This window comes from Xenopus laevis, chromosome 3S (assembly GCF_017654675.1).
Source record: "Xenopus laevis strain J_2021 chromosome 3S, Xenopus_laevis_v10.1, whole genome shotgun sequence".
NCBI lineage: Eukaryota > Metazoa > Chordata > Amphibia > Anura > Pipidae > Xenopus > Xenopus laevis.
The window spans coordinates 60,301,519-60,317,449 of NC_054376.1; the positions used below are offsets into that span (position 1 = coordinate 60,301,519).

The following is a 15,931-nucleotide window of genomic DNA, read 5'->3' on the forward strand; positions in this document are numbered from 1 at the left end:
CTCTGGGTCACACATGGGCTGACTTTTTAGCTATCCCACGTGTATATGTCTAGTTTACTTGATTTGTTTTAAAGCAGTAGTTCACCTATAAATGATTTCCAATTATGATATAGAAACTGAATTTGTGAAACAACCTGCAATTAGTATTCATTTTTTATGTTCTATTAGGGCCAAATGTACCCAATGGCTTGAATAAAAGGCTGGAATATGAATAGAAGAGGGCATGAATAGAAAGATGTCTAACAAATATTAACAAAAACAATAAAGTTGTAGCCTCACATAGCAACAGGTTTATGGCCCCCATTGGGAAGCTGGAAAGAGGCATAAGAAAGTAATTAAAAAAAAATAAAGATCATAAAGAACATAAAGAAAAGAAATAACAAAGACCGACTAAAAAGTTGGAAAGAATAGGAAGTACAAAAACATACTAAAGTTTAACTTAAAGATGGACTACCTCTTTAATTAATACAATCTCATTACAGTATGCATTTATTTAGATGTATATTTATTGATATTTTGCATAAAATCCTTTTGTTTGTTGAAATTCAGTCGGTCAGGTTAGAAAATTTTCACCATACACAGTTAGGGTTCAAGAAAAGGTGGCAACCCTATTCACAGTGAAATGTATCCATTACAATTGTTTGCAGGGCCAAGCAAGCAGCTACCCACAGTTTTCCTAGCTTTAACTATCGCTTGAAATGGTATTTTTAGTTGATGTACACAGTGGCGGAACTACCGGGGGAGCAGGGGTGCGAGCGGGCCAGGGCCCGCACCCCCTCAGGGCCCCCCGGCAGCTCACGCTCCACTGACAAAAACGGCCAAATGGAGGGGGCGGGGCCCGGCTGCGCGTCACGCACCAGGGCCCGCCCCCCTCAAGTGACGCTACTGGATGTGCATTTAAACAATCGTTTCAGGAAAAGCTTGGTCTTACGAAAATGAAAAGATCTTTTAAAAATCTTAACATCTATGGCCACCTATACAGTACCTTACAAGAATTGCCTGCACCCTTAGCTGGAGGCAGTTGTTCAGAGAGAGCTGGAGGGCCACCTTCTGATGTGTTCTACTGAATAAGAAAGCATGTTCCTCCACATGAGCAATTGGCCCTTCAGCTGTCACATAACTGCAACTGCTTTTATTCAAAGCTGGTCAGTTTTGTGACAGCTGGAGGGACAATCTGAATTTTCTTCACAGTTATTATGTGTGCACATTGACAGGAAGAAATCCAACTATTACTGCACACATTGGTGGATTTCAGCCCTAATATGCCTTGTGCAGTAACAATCAGATGCCAGCCCTGTTCGCACACTCTCTGGGGGAAATTTACTTACCTCCGAAAATCCGCTAGCGTTGCCTGCGCCGCACTTCACCAGTTGCGCAAATTCACAAAGATCCGAAGTTGTGCACAGGTTGCCGAACAATTACGAAGTGGCGCAAGCGATAGTACGATCAGCCCTTCGAAGTTACGCTAGTGAAGGCTAATTTGCATACGGTGCCAAATTTAAAAATGAATGGACGTGTATGCTGCAGCGCACATTACACTACACAATCCCAGGGAAAGTTAATAAAAGTATATAGGGGTGTTCTAATGCCCTACACATATGCCCACAGTATAGTTAAGGTGCCATATGTTATAAAATGAAGGGGGGAAGGTGGGAAAACGAAAAAAAAAATTATCCTTTTTAGCCTATCAGCCTATAAAAAGTAAAACACACCAGCGGTTTTTTGGGACTTAGAAAAATGTTCAACTTTTCTTTTTTTTCAAACTCCTATCTACTTGCACTTTGCCAGTCAACTCTGGCGAAAGAGGTAACATTCATAAAAAAAAAAACGTAGTAAATTTGTGTAATTCGCCCCTTCGCCAGAGTACAACTTCGCCAGGCGTTAGGCTGCAAAGTTGCGCTACTCTAATTCGCTGTTGGCAGTGGCAAAATGACGTCACGCTGGCACATTTTCGCCGTTTAGTAAATTTGCCCCTCTGTGTGTCATTAGCCAAAGGCTGATCAAGTTGGGGCTTTTTGACAGCAGTAGGGCCACAGCATAGTCTTCGGGTGCATACCATGCATAATATCCCACATCATCCTGTTATTCACAGAAGAAAATGTACAAATACAAGTAGAGCGAGTGAAATCGAATTGCTGCTAATGGGGACACAATAACACGCAGTGAAAGCTTCAGCTCAACAAAAAGCAAGAACAAATGGGGCGGGACTTAGTCACGCTGTGAGCAGAGATATGGGGCGGGGCTTCGGCTGCTATAGCCTGGTTCTGCTTGTCACTCACAGAAATGACCACTTCCTGTGGAAGAATAATAGAACCCGCCCAGCCCTGACTTCAGCATAGTCACACGAATAGATCTTACTCCTGCTTCTCTGATACAATTACGTAAAAAGGTAAAAACCATTTTGTTTGGGGGGGCGGCATGTGCACTAATCCTTTGTTTTCTCTGTGGGGCATTTGAACTGGCCAGTAGAAGTGTCAGGGGACTGTGTGTGTACATGTATTGTATATATTCTGCTGTTTTTCCTGTGACAATGATTTTGTTTCTGACTTTAACCCCATCTCTGCCTCACTGCTCACTTTCACTAACCTCCAGTGTTATGCCCATGTTTTCTTTGTTAGCAGCTGAATAAAGCCTTGGATCCTGCTGCTGCTTTCATGTCAGACCTTCACATCTGTGTCCAGCTGGCAGACCAGCCGCTGACTCCTAAATCCATTGTGCACCTCCCCGCACAGGTTTCATGTGGCCATCAAGTGTTGGTGGTGAAACAGCTAATAGCCGCCATGCTGCCCGACTCACTGCCTGACCCTGAGTTAATTGGTGAGGAAAATCTTTTCATTTTTCTTCCACATCACATTGCTATGAAACAAGGGATTTGGGGTTAAAGTAAAGTCTGTTTTATTAAATCAGAAGAAACTTTGTTGTGGACACAGTACAGAACTTTTCTGAAGGTTTCCCTACTTGCGTCAAGTCTATACGCAGGGGACACATTGGAGCCTGGGGCAAGATGGCCATAGCCTGCAGGAAAGTTCCCTGTGGCTCTCTTGAATGATAGATTATAAACTGGTCAGGGTCTTTTATTGGGGTATTATGATAATTAACTACCATGGAGAAACATAGGAAAGGAGACTTCTTTTTAAGAGTTAATTCAGCTTTAAATGAACTTTTAGTATGATGTAGATGGTGTAGTTCTGAGACAATTTGCAGTTGTTGTTTTTTCGCAGCTTTCCAGCTCAGAATTTTGGATGTTTTCTAGTTGCTAGGAGGCAATTTACCCTAGCAACCAGGCAGTGGTTTTACTGAGAGTAGAAGAGTCTGCTAGAGAGGGTCTGCATAGTAAAATAAGTAACACAAATTAATCATAAAATTGTAGGTTCAAAGCAAGTGCTATTTACTGAGGGGTGGTGATTTATTAAACAATGAATATAGTCACTAGCCATGGACGCTGGGCCTGCACTCCTCTACACAGAAATACAGAACTGCCTGCAGAACGTATCTTCTGAACACCAAGCCACAATTTTAAGGATTTCCCAGGGATGCCTTGCAGCTGTCCAGGTACATTCCCATGTACAGTATAGTACATTTTTCTGTGTTATTTCCTGTGTTACAGTGCTTGTGAATGGGTCTGGACAGCTGCAGGGGATCCCTGGGAGATCCCCAAAGATGGCAGCTTGGCCCACAGAGAACAAGTACCCAGACACTTCCCTTTGCCGAAAAGCCCAGCGGCCTTAGGTAACTGTCCTCTAAGTTCCAAGCTGCCATCTTCAAAGTTAGCGATTATATTTAATAGGAGATGCCAACAAACAAATTGGCATCCCCAGTCAATAGCATTGCCTCATCCTTTAAAACAGTTTTTTGTTATCTTCATACAACACATTTGCAAGCATAGAATTTTTTAAAATTACATCATTGTAGAATTTTTAAGTCATATTGTCTTTGTTTATTTATCCAGTCCTTTTAATTCCACAGATCTGATTCACTGCGGTCGCAGGCTTAAAGACGATCAGACACTTGAATTCTATGGAGTCCAGTCTGGAAGCACAATACATATCTTGCGCAGAGCATGGCCAGAACCTCCACCTAGGCCTGGTGAGTTGTAAATGTTATACACAGGCTTTTCTGTCTGGTGCCTAAGGCAAAATCAGTTCTCCAGCCAAAGACTCAGATTTCCACAATGCCTTGCATATTTCTTCTCAGGTCTGTAAATCATAGAACCTGCAAGGCACTGTGGACATCTATAGGCCAGTCCAAACAAATTGCACTAAAAAGCATGCCGTTTATATTGGTGAAGTTATACTAAGTTACTGAAAATATATGTACATTTTGTAGGACTGACAGATGCATGCTGCATATCTTAATTAATGAATTTTGTTAAAGATCATTTTCATTTATCCACACTGCTCCTTCTTCACAACTGCACAGATTTGGGCTCCATACTTTACATGGTATATACAAATGCATAAACAGATTGACTTGAATGATCAGCGCTGATCCATGGAACCCTTCTTACATCTGTGGGACAGCTGAAATTATTCATTCCATCGAGTGTAAGATGTAGAACAATACTAAGGTGCCTACTTATCATGCTGTTTTAAATATTGGTTGCTATAAGCAATATCATCTTGATGTATTTCTCCAATCAGCAATTACATTTGAGCAGTCAAGTTAGAAAACAAAAGCAATTATCTGATTGATTGCTGTGGGCAAAATTGCCTGTGGTGATTTTCTCCAGTGTTTTATGCAGCATGATAAATAGGCCCCTAAATGTATTAGCAGCTAAAGCCAAATCATCTTTGTCCCAAGTCAAATTAAAAAATACCTCTTTTTTGGGGGAAAAAAGGGCATCTGCTATTTGTCTATAATGTCCTCTAATTTACTTGTAAAGTGTGATCATGTCCTCTCACAAGCTTCTTTTTCCAGAGAAAACAACCCAAACTTTGACATTCTACCCTCATAATATGTCTCCCATTCCTAAAACAACTTTCATTGCGCTTCTCTGCACTGTCTCCAGCTCATTTATATTCCTCTTAAGGACTGGAGCCCAAAACTGCACTGCATACTTCAGATGAGGCCTTACCAGGGACCTTCATGTCCTTTTTACATTTTACATTGCTTCCAGTGGAAGTCACATAAGAAAAAATGCGTACAATTTATACTGTTTTTTACACAGTGAAGTGTGTCACAGTATTTTTAAGCAGTATAATAAATATCCAGATAAGCAAATCAGGCGGCACTCAGGATAGGTTTGAGGAGGTTTATTGCAACATTAAGGTAACAGCATCACCTTACTCGTTTCGGGAAATCATTCCCTTAATCATAGGCATCAAGTATAATAAATATGCCCCATAGAATATAAATATCCCAATTTGAGGCTGATTAGTAATTTGTACATGTCAGCACAGAAACCAGTGCAATTAGCATCAGAATTTAATAATCCGCCTTGTAGCATCAATTTATATTACAGGCCAACTTCATTTTCTGCTTGATAATTTGCGACGACCCCTAAGTTTAGCTTCTCAACAGCTGCTCAGAGCTCACTGAGACATGCTGTGACAAGTTTGAAGTCCTGGATCATTGCTGCTATTGAGCAGCTGAAACTTTAGGCTGGTGCAATAAGTTTAGCATATAAAATATGGCATTTTTAGCCATATTCATTTTTAGGGTTTAGTTGGCCTTTAACCATTAACCTTCTGTGTGGCACTGTATCTAATGCTTTAGCAAAGTCTTAACAGATTACCTCGGCTACCATGCCAGAGTCAAGGTCCCTGTCCACATTCTGATAAAAAGAAATGTAATTAGTCAGGCAAGATATATTATGCATAAAACCATGTTTGCACAAACTCATAGTATTATTATTTGCAATCAAGTAAAGTATCTTATCCCTTAATACCCCTTCGAAAAGCTTTCCTACCGCTGACCGTTTTAGTGGCTGAGAATAGGATCCCTTTTGCATAGCGGCACCACATTAGCAATATGCCAGTTTCTTGGCACCATGTCAGTTTGTTTAGTACCCTAAAATGTATACCATCCTGTACCTTTGTTTATCTTTACATGTTCTAGTCTCTTTTGAATTTCCTCATGCATGAACCATGCATCTTTAGTTGTATTACTAGGATTGGGACTATTAAAAAGGAAACTTTCATTGGCTTATTCTTTATTTGTGTAGACAGGCGAAAAATAACCGTTCAGAATGCTTTTTCTCTGTTGTCGTCAACCAACTGACCCCCCCTCTGATATTAAAGGTCCCACCCCTTCATACTTCATTTGTTTTTACTATTTACATGTTTAAAAAATAATTTTGTTTTGTTTTTACTCCTTGCTAATGAAGCCATCATGGAGCTGTAAGCTAGGCTAGTCTGTTCTAGGCCTGCACTGAACCAGTGATAAGCTCATGGAACCATGTGTAAGGGAGTGATGTCTGTTGGCTTACCACTGGAGGGCAACCTGTAACTGCTAAAACTGCTACAAATGAGACTGAATGAAATGGCCAATTGCTTTTTACAGAAGCTTTAAATTACTTGTCAGACGCAATGTATAAATATAAATTTGATTTTGTTTTCTCCGATATTCAGCTACAATTACAGATGCTTTGTAGGAGGAATCTAGAGCCACTACTAGGTCAGGAAATAACTGTTATAGGCACCAAAGATGAGCTATGTACAAAAAGCAGCAACAATTTTAAAACGTGGTTCAGCCTATATTATCTAGGCACTATGGCAACATGTTGATTGGACAGGTTTAAAAATCCTGTTGGAGCAAAGACTACGTTGGCCTGTTGATGCCTCGATTTGACAGCCTGTATCGCCTTCATTGTGGTAGGCCCAATATTTAGATCGGCCTGATTTTGCCCACTTTAAGGTGGGCACATGGGGGAAAGTTCCACTCGTTTGGCAAACTTGTCAAAAGAGTAGATGTTCAAGTGCATGCACTTGAAGATACAAGTCTTATAATACACAGCTTAATTTTGCTTATTTTTACATCGTTTTACATAACTAGGTAGAAATGCTGTTAACATATTACAGAAATATTACATATTACAGAAATAATTGTAAACATTTTCAGGGTATACAAAGTAATTTTCACACTTTCAGCAGGAAACAGGGATTTTATATGGTCTTGGTGAAGGTTCACCGAATCTGTTTTGGGTATGAGGAATTTGCTGGGCTTGAGCAATTTCTAGGCCAGACAGGGGTAACCTTCAGCCCTCAATACAAGCATCACACTGACAGGTGACAGACAGGTCACTTGTTGACTACAGGGACCTCCTTATGAAAAGGAGGTGGAATGTTTCAGGAAATACAGAGAATCTTAATTGCATCTTAAAGTTTTAAAGAGAATTAAAATACATATGCATGAGCTTCACTTAGCTGCCTGATACCAGGATCATGCAATCCATTACTAACTCTGGTCACGTTGAACCTTTCTGGAAATTATCCTGCCTATTAATTTGTGAATAACAAGCAATATGCCTCGCTGACTTGCTTTCAAACAAAATGACTCCTAAATTTAAAACATTTGGATACATCCTAGTAATGGAAGCTTGAGGTCACAGCAAAGTGCCCACACTCACATACTCATTAAAAATATTTAAATCCAATTATTCTCCAGAAAAATTATTTGAAGCAGAAAATGAGTCATGAGCATGTGATTATGCAGATTGTAGCTGTAAATTTGCCATCTGCATAATGGAAACACAGCGCAAACCATCTGGGGGTATCACATTTATAAAATAGCAAATGTTTTTATCATCAACAGGATGCAAAGATTGTTAGAGGATATATGAACTTTGTAAAGTAGAAATAATATATATGTTGCCCTTCAAGTGGTAGTTTCTGCACATAAAGGCAACCAAATAACACGTAATCCCATGCATGTTGCGACTTTTCCTTCTCAGACCCTCAGAAAAGATTTGCTGTAGTTTTCTGATTTAACACCTCTCATTACAAACAGTACAGCAAGCCTTCTTGTATATGGTGGAAATGAACTTTGTTTTTGGACGTTCTAAATTCCGATACTTGTAATTTTGCTATACCTATTGTAAGACATGGATAATCTGCTTCCTTTTGTTTGGTTTGTTACCTTCTAGACATCCATGCTGTTGGATTGTGTCCCTTTCACTGTTGTGAAAGTTTTTGTATAGAATATGCAATTCTAGCCAATATTCAGTGAAATTCTGTCTAATCGACTTCTTCCACCCTCCATGCACTAACAGAACCAGTAGACAAAGTTGCTGCCAGCCGCGAATTTCGAGCTCTGCATACAGCACTGCACACAGGCTCTGCATATCGGAATGCTGTGAGTATTTTTTTACATTGATCAGTAAAACAAAGGTAATCGATTTCTGAAGATGGACATTCTGTTAAGGGGTTCATCTTCCAGCATTATTGCTCATGCTCTGTCTCTCCCATGCTCACTTGTATAGTATTTATTATATTGCCAATAGTTAGTGCTATGTTAATGAGATGGGACATGAACTGTAGCGAAAGTGCTGCTGTTTCTTCCAGCCTGCTTCTCTAAGCAGATCATGTGACTGCTATATTTGTCAAAAAATACCAACTAATGATTCTTTTAAATAAATAAGCTATTGTTCCATTGTTGTATGATTTGTTTTTGGGGAGGGGGGTTCACTCCTCCGTAATGGTAATGTTAAAAATTGCATTTTCGCAATCTTCATTGTGTGGCAGTAGTTGAACACTGAAGCAATCGTGACAATAGATGTAAAGGTTTTTAAAAGATCTTTTCATTATCATAGGACCAACCCTATCCAGAAACGATCATTTAAATGTATGATTTGTCCATCAACAATATTGTCTACTTGAAGCCAGGAAAACTGTGTCTAGCTGCCTGCTTATTCCTGCAAACAACTGGACAATGGATACATTTTACTGTCAAAAATTAAAATGTTCAAACCTGCCCAATCAATTTTGTTACCGATGCTGGATAAAAAATTTCTAGATGGACGATTGCTCAGTGCCCACCAACCTCACGGATTTGTAGGATTGCACTAAGATTGGCCATTAGGGAGAGAAAATTGTTAATATCTATGGCCACCTCAACAATTTCTTTCGGTTTTGTGCTGAACTACAAGTCTTGCATTTTCTTTGTGATTTAGACATAGAACCAGTGCCAGGAAGAACAATACAAACATTTATTTTAAATTTTTTTACATGCATGTAACTCTTATAAATTTTACCATTATGTATTAAATATTTTTGAATGGTTATAAAGTTATTTGTAAATTAAATGCAGTTTCTTTTCTTTGGTTCTGAAACTATGTATTAGAACTCCGTTTTCCTCCAGCTGGCTTCTGCTACATTTTCCAAGAGTCAAATCCAGTAGTGCCGAGAACAGTCAGACCCTGCGATAACATTTACAAATAACCTTAAAGCCATTGAAAATTTTGAATGAATATATTGGATAGTTGATCAGGATTACATTTTTATTGACATTATACAAAAGCAGTTTTCAGTGTATATATTAAGTTTTGTGTTCCCTTATAACCATATGTTTTCTCTTACCCTTCTCTTTATATATCTCTTTCATGCAGGTATTCAAGCTTCTAGGCAACAGAGAATCCTTGGAACAGATAATTGTGGCCACACCTGGCCTCCGAGCTGACCCTGTTGCCATGGGTATGTGACTCAGTAAAGTAATAAAACCAGGAGCTGGAAGATGCTGATGAATTTGTATTAGTGTGAGGTGGAGCAGTCACCCTTATGTGACTGCATCAGGATTGATCATCCAACAACAGAAATCGTTATTTGTTGATGAACTCCAACTGCAGCCATAATGTATCATTTAGTCAACATGAAGCATGATAGGGCCACATTTCATTAGTGACGCGGTTGATCATATTGGATCGCTTTGGCCATCCAATTGGGAGGGTGCACAATAACCAGTCTTTAATCTGAAAATTGTGTGGTCAATGTGACAAATCTGGGACAAAGGGGAAGTGCCTCATTATGCAAATATCTCTGTCACCAGGAGTTCTACAAGATAAAGACCTCTTCACGGTGTTCACTGATCCCAGCATGCTGGACACGTAAGTGTGACCTTAGTTTTCTTAGTTAATTAAGATGGTCATTCACTAATAAATCCTTTCTTTTGCAAAGTCACCAGTTGCCTGATTTGGCCACCAACATGCACAGCCAAATCAAGCCGATCCGACACTTTGCCCCCAGGCCAAAAATTGCAACGTGCAGATCCCTAGTGCAAAGACTGCATCAGCGGCTCAATGTGGTCTTTGCAACCTGTTCAACAGACATCTGGTTTTTTTTTTCCCACCAAATATAGATAAACAGGCTGATGTAAGGCCCCCATACAAGTCCCAATAAACTTCTGAATAGGTCTGGAGTGACATAGCTTACATCACATGTGTATGGCTAGCTTTAGTCAGAAGCTTGTAGGACTTTAGAAAAGATGCAAAATCAATAAAAGATGCATAGGAAGTAATTAGCTTTAGGACAGAAGAGACTTTTTATTAAACTGTATGATGCTATATATTATCTTTGCCTTTCAGACTGGTGTCATCCCATCCTGCCCTGGTAAATGCAATTATACTTATTCTACATTCAGTGAGTGGCTCCTCTGCCTTACCACCCCCAGATGCATCTGCTCACACAGTTCCTCCTACTACTCTCCACATGCCAGGTGAGAATACTTTTGCCATTACAAAGAGTGTTAATGTAGCACTTATCTTGCCGACACCCTCTGTTTATTTACCACAAAGTCATCCCCTTGTTTTTTCCCCATCCTTGCAATTTCATATTTTCTACTTGTCTGCTATTTTATTTGCACTCTTTTTCTATCAGGTGGTTTTTTGTTTGATGGCCTTTCAGATGAGGAGGAGGATTTTCCACAGGTAGTGCATATGCTGTGTGCAAAAATAAGCTAATTTCGGTTTGTCAGCTCATGTGTAAATGGTGCCTTCTAACTGTTTCTTTAAGCAGGCGGCTCATTCGATACCATCCACTAGTACTTCTGGTCTACGTCCAGCTTCCCTTGGCTACACAGGAGCGGCTGGACCTCGCCCTATAACGCAGAGTGAGCTAGCCACAGCTCTAGCACTTGCCAGTACTCCAGAGAGTAGCTCTCACACCCCAACTCCTGGAACCCAGGTCAGTATCCATCCACCTTGTTTGTAGAAATACTGAATGCATTAATTCTTGCTAACCTCTTTATCTATACATCTTTCTGAGATGCTCTTGTACAACGTGTAAAGTTTTTAGGTTAGTATTGTAAATGTATTGTAAAAATTGCATGTTGCCAGATTAACTGCTGTATTTCATGCAGGGTCATTCCTCCGGAACATCTCCCATGTCATCCAGTGTGCAGTCAGGAACACCAATCACAAATGACTTGTTCAGCCAGGCTCTTCAGCATGCTCTACAAGCCTCCAGCCAAACGCCACTGCAGGTGAGTTAGACTGCGTGAGTTGCTATTCGAATCAAAGGCATTTTTATATAATTCCCACAGAAAAAATCCCAGGATTAGTAAATGCTATGCTAACACTATGTTATTGATACTTTCTCTTGAAAAAATTGGCAGTTTTGTCATGCTTTATAGTTTCTAGCTATCTTGTTATAACACAGCATAGACCAGAGGTATCAGCTATTCAATCTGAAACACATGGTTTATATCACTGCACACATTTTAGTCCTTTAGAACAATGATGCAAGTGATTGTGAACACAATGACTGTAATATTCACTTCGGTGGCAGTAGCCTACACTTGCATTGTGCACTTTTGGGTAAGCTGAATGTTGCTCAAAAACACTGATTTTCATGCACCTGCAATTAAAGTGAATGGAAAGCAAATTCAGCTGCCTCAGTGCCAAAGCAGAGCTAATAATTCTCACACAGGAAAATTCCAGAACTAATCTGTGTGCCATTGCCCTTACACGATTAATAAGCAGAGTAACTGAGGTAAAAATGCTCAAAAAGGAATACCTAAAATACCTCCTCAGTAGTTATCGAATATTTAACCTTATCAAATTGTGTATGTTTTGTAACAGAGCTACCAAGCTGTAATTTCAAATGCATGGTAATGGCTGCTTCATAGATCAAATTCTCATGTGTGGTTTTTTTTGTTTTTTTTTACATTTTCCTTACTTCTCTTTCGCTCTCTCGGACTCCAGAGTCAGTGGCAACCACAGCTCCAGCAATTGCGTAATATGGGTATTCGTGATGAAGAACTGAGTCTGAGGGCTCTACAAGCTACTGGAGGGGACATTCAGGCTGCCCTGGAACTTATATTTGCAGGAGGTGCTCTCTAATGTCAATTAAAACATCCTTAGGCCTCTCAGTGTCTGTTCTTCATCTTTGCTACAAATCATTGGACTCATTCAGCACAAGAAAGAATGCTGCACATTCTTTGACATTATAATTGGACAGGTTGTAATCTTCTGCCTTACCCCCAGTTATTTAAATTTGTATTTGCATGTAAACACTATTGTAAAATGTACCATATTCCTTCAAAATTGATATTCTTTTATCTCTTGAAGTAAGCCATAAAAATGCATGACTCCAGCTGCTATCTTTGCAGTATGTAAACCATTCATGGGATGAAATTTAGGCCCTGGGCACATGGAGTGTTGGCTCCGCTGCTCTCAGCCTGCAGTAAAGATGCAGGGATTGTTCCTTATAAGAAGCTATGTAACCTGTACTTTAACTGTAAACTGTATCAAAACAGAATACATGAAAAGGAGCCTGTGAGCTGTGAGAAAACTTGGAGGGTTAGTGATGTTTAGAGTGTTAGTGTTTACATACAAATAGGAAAATCTTGCATCACTTGCATAGTTCTATCTTTCATGTCCTTCCACTGACAATAATATGAAAAGTTTCGCTGCAGTACCCCCACTGGGTTCCTTTCATAATAACGGCAATTTTTCTTTTACTTCCTATATGACCATGAGTTTTTTTTCTGCAGACTGAGAGAAGTGGATCTGCTCTCTTCCAAATCTCTATGTACCTGCCTGAAAATGCCTGCTTTTACGGTTTTTGGATCTATCTCCGCTCCATGTACCTGCACACAGGCAGAAGCTGCACTTTTCAGTGCAGATCTCCACCTGCATTAAAAACAGATGCAGAAATGTAAATGTACATGAACCATGAAGAATCAAGGCACAGTTGTGTATGAATAATAATCGGGGCTAGTTGTCTGTTTATTTATCATTTGTCACTTGTGTAGGTGTTTTTGAAGACACAGTTTGTTTATTACTGGGCAGCTAACCATACCAGCCAATCATTGATTAGCTGTTTTGAGGCAGCTTTGAGCACAACATTGAAAGCAAAAATTCAGTTGGTTACCATGGTTTATTGTCCTGATGCAAAATGGGTCCCAGTTGGTACACTTCTGTTGTATCTGGTTGTAAAGTTGCAACAAATATAGCAAAGAGTTGAAATATTTTAGCATTTGCCCAGCTTGACTGCAAAGTCCTGGACCTGTAGGCTCCAAATTATTTCTTTATAATCAGCTTAGCAGTGGGGGTAGTGAGATGTTAAGGGTGAGAAGTAGCAATGTCTACCCTAACAAGCTTTCAGGCTTCACTTAGAATTAATTCCATAGTGGGTTGACCAGTGAAAGAAGCTCACATGGATGGAGAAGGCCCATGCTCGCACAACCTGGCCTTCCAGAAGTTGAATGCCTGCTGCACACAATTTAGGGATCGGCACACTCCCAACTTTTTATGACAAGAAAATTTCACTGACATACAATGGGAACCTTTCATAGTAAAATTGTTTCCAGTACCAGTTGTCCAGGTTAATAGTCCGCACTCCAGTTGGGGGAACTAATACTATTTTGGCCAAAAAATGCTTCTAGCAAGCACTAGACTGCCCACACTGAAAGGATTTTACATCACTTGCATATGTGCAATGAGAGCGCTGGGGCACTCGCTCAATAGATGCTCTTTAATTGTAGATAGTATATTAAATGAACAGTAACATGAAAAAATTTGTGTTTTAAAGGAATGACAATATAATATAATGTCATGCTGCACTGGTAAAACGAGTGTATTTGTTTCAGAAACTCTACTATAGGATATATAAAGAAGCTGCTGTGTAGCAATGTTGGCAGCCATTCATGCACAGGATACATTGTAGATAACCGATAAGTTCTGAAGAATCTCATTGTATACTACAGAGCTTATCTGTTATTTGCTGTGCAACCTTTTTTCCAGTTAGAATGGTTGTCCCAATGGATAGACAGCAGCTTGCTTATATAAACTATTGTAGTTTTTCTAAAGCATACACAACAGTTTTACCAGTGCAGAGCAACAGTACATTATATTGTCATTCCTTTAAAACAATTTCATTTTTTTGCTGTTACTGTTCCTTTAACACTGCCAGAGAGCCTGCACAAGAGATAAGGGTACTATTAATGTCCCCAAAATGTATGCTGATGGTACTCTGCTGGGTGATCCACCAATCAGTCAGCACAGGAATGGAATGCCAGTGGCCACATGGGCGGATTTAGGTCAGAAAACAACTCATACAGCCTTGGGTTTCCTTTGGGACAGTTTCAAATGTCATAGAAATAAACATGCATACAATAATCAAGTAATACTGATGTGATTAAAAAATTTGAGAGACAATTAAAACATTGTATCTGGCTGCATTTTGTTTCACTTGTGTATTTATGAAAGGTGCAGCTAAAGGCATTTGTGTGAGAGACGGGTGCGGGCCTATTTCACAAGGCATTTTGAGAAACATATCCAAAGTCTTAAAACTCTTCTTTTTCAAACTGCATTTATGTTGCCAGTTTTGTGGCATTAAAGGAACTATAAAGTTTAGTAATTAACGTTTTGTTTTTTTGTGGTTTGAGATAAAAACGCTAAGAGTAGGACCTTACTGGGACGAAATCCTCTGGCTGATTTCTGCCCTATTGCGGCCAGTCGCCTCCTCTCTCTTCCACATTGAATCAACTCATCGCAAACAGATTTCATCTCTAAATGCAGAGACTCTCATTTCTCCTCCAAAACCCTGCCAAGTCAATTTGCGCTGAGGTGATTCAGTGCAGAAGAGAGAGGATGCAGTAGGGCAGGAATCAGCCAGAGGATTTTGGCTAGCGGTTTTCGCCGCCCCCCCCCCCCGTGTGGCCCTAGCCTAATACCAGGCTTTCGGCTGAGTAAAGCTCAGTTATGTGGTTGTATCTAGTATAGGTAAATCTAAAAACAACTGGACTTGCTGAGTAATCAATGAAGATGTTTCACTACTCATCCGAGCAACTTCTTCAGTTCAGCTTCTTCCAGTTGAACCGAAGAAGCTTCTCGGATGAGTAGTGAAACGTCTTCATTGATTACTCAGCAAGTCCAGTTGTTTTTAGATTTACCTATACTAGATATACCATGAACTGGATGAATGAAAATCTTCATAGTCATATGTGGTTGTAGTGTAAAAATGACTGCAGAAAGAACTGACTCTTTTATCTTTAGTCAGTGCATAGGATCCAACACAAAAGGATAAAATGCAGAAGAGGCCTTTTCCTGCGGTTAAGTGATCCCTGTTTATCTGCTGAAAAGAGGCTTCTTCTGACACTGGCACATGGGATGTTTTGTCACTTGCATTCATACCAATGAAAATGTTTTTGTCACCCATGCTGGAGAAGATCTAGTGTGAGCGACAAGATGTCCCATTGCCCCAACAAATATTGATACAAATATATGAGGAAAAACAGAACAAACAAACAAAAAGGGCAAGGTGACGTGGCGTTTTTATGTTGCGTGTAAATACGTCAATAAAACCACACATGGTATGGCATGATATGTTCTTCAGCCTGCAGTTTTCTTTTCCCAACATGCTTGTCTGTTTTTTCTCGTTCCCTACAAATCCACTCAGAAAAATTGTTGTAAACTTTAGCGAAAAAAAGCCAAGCGGAAAACAATTTACATTCACTCTGAATTGGAAATCTAAAAAATCTTCCCCAATGAAAAGAC

General features: G+C 39.7%; 1 protein-coding gene across 4 annotated transcripts; it reads left to right on the forward strand.

Moving 5' to 3' along the window:
* Positions 1-2,244: 2,244 nt before the first annotated feature.
* ubl7.S (ubiquitin like 7 S homeolog) lies at positions 2,245-14,613 on the forward strand. Of its 4 annotated transcripts, none has more exons than XM_018254051.2 (11): positions 2,245-2,389; positions 2,619-2,817; positions 3,967-4,086; positions 8,210-8,292; positions 9,545-9,629; positions 9,982-10,039; positions 10,517-10,647; positions 10,809-10,858; positions 10,944-11,114; positions 11,290-11,412; positions 12,134-14,613. In XM_018254051.2, exons 2-11 carry the CDS (start codon positions 2,655-2,657, stop codon positions 12,269-12,271), a joined length of 1,122 nt encoding a protein of 373 aa, XP_018109540.1. In that variant the 5' UTR covers positions 2,245-2,389; positions 2,619-2,654; the 3' UTR covers positions 12,272-14,613.
* The last annotated feature ends 1,318 nt before the right edge of the window (positions 14,614-15,931 follow it).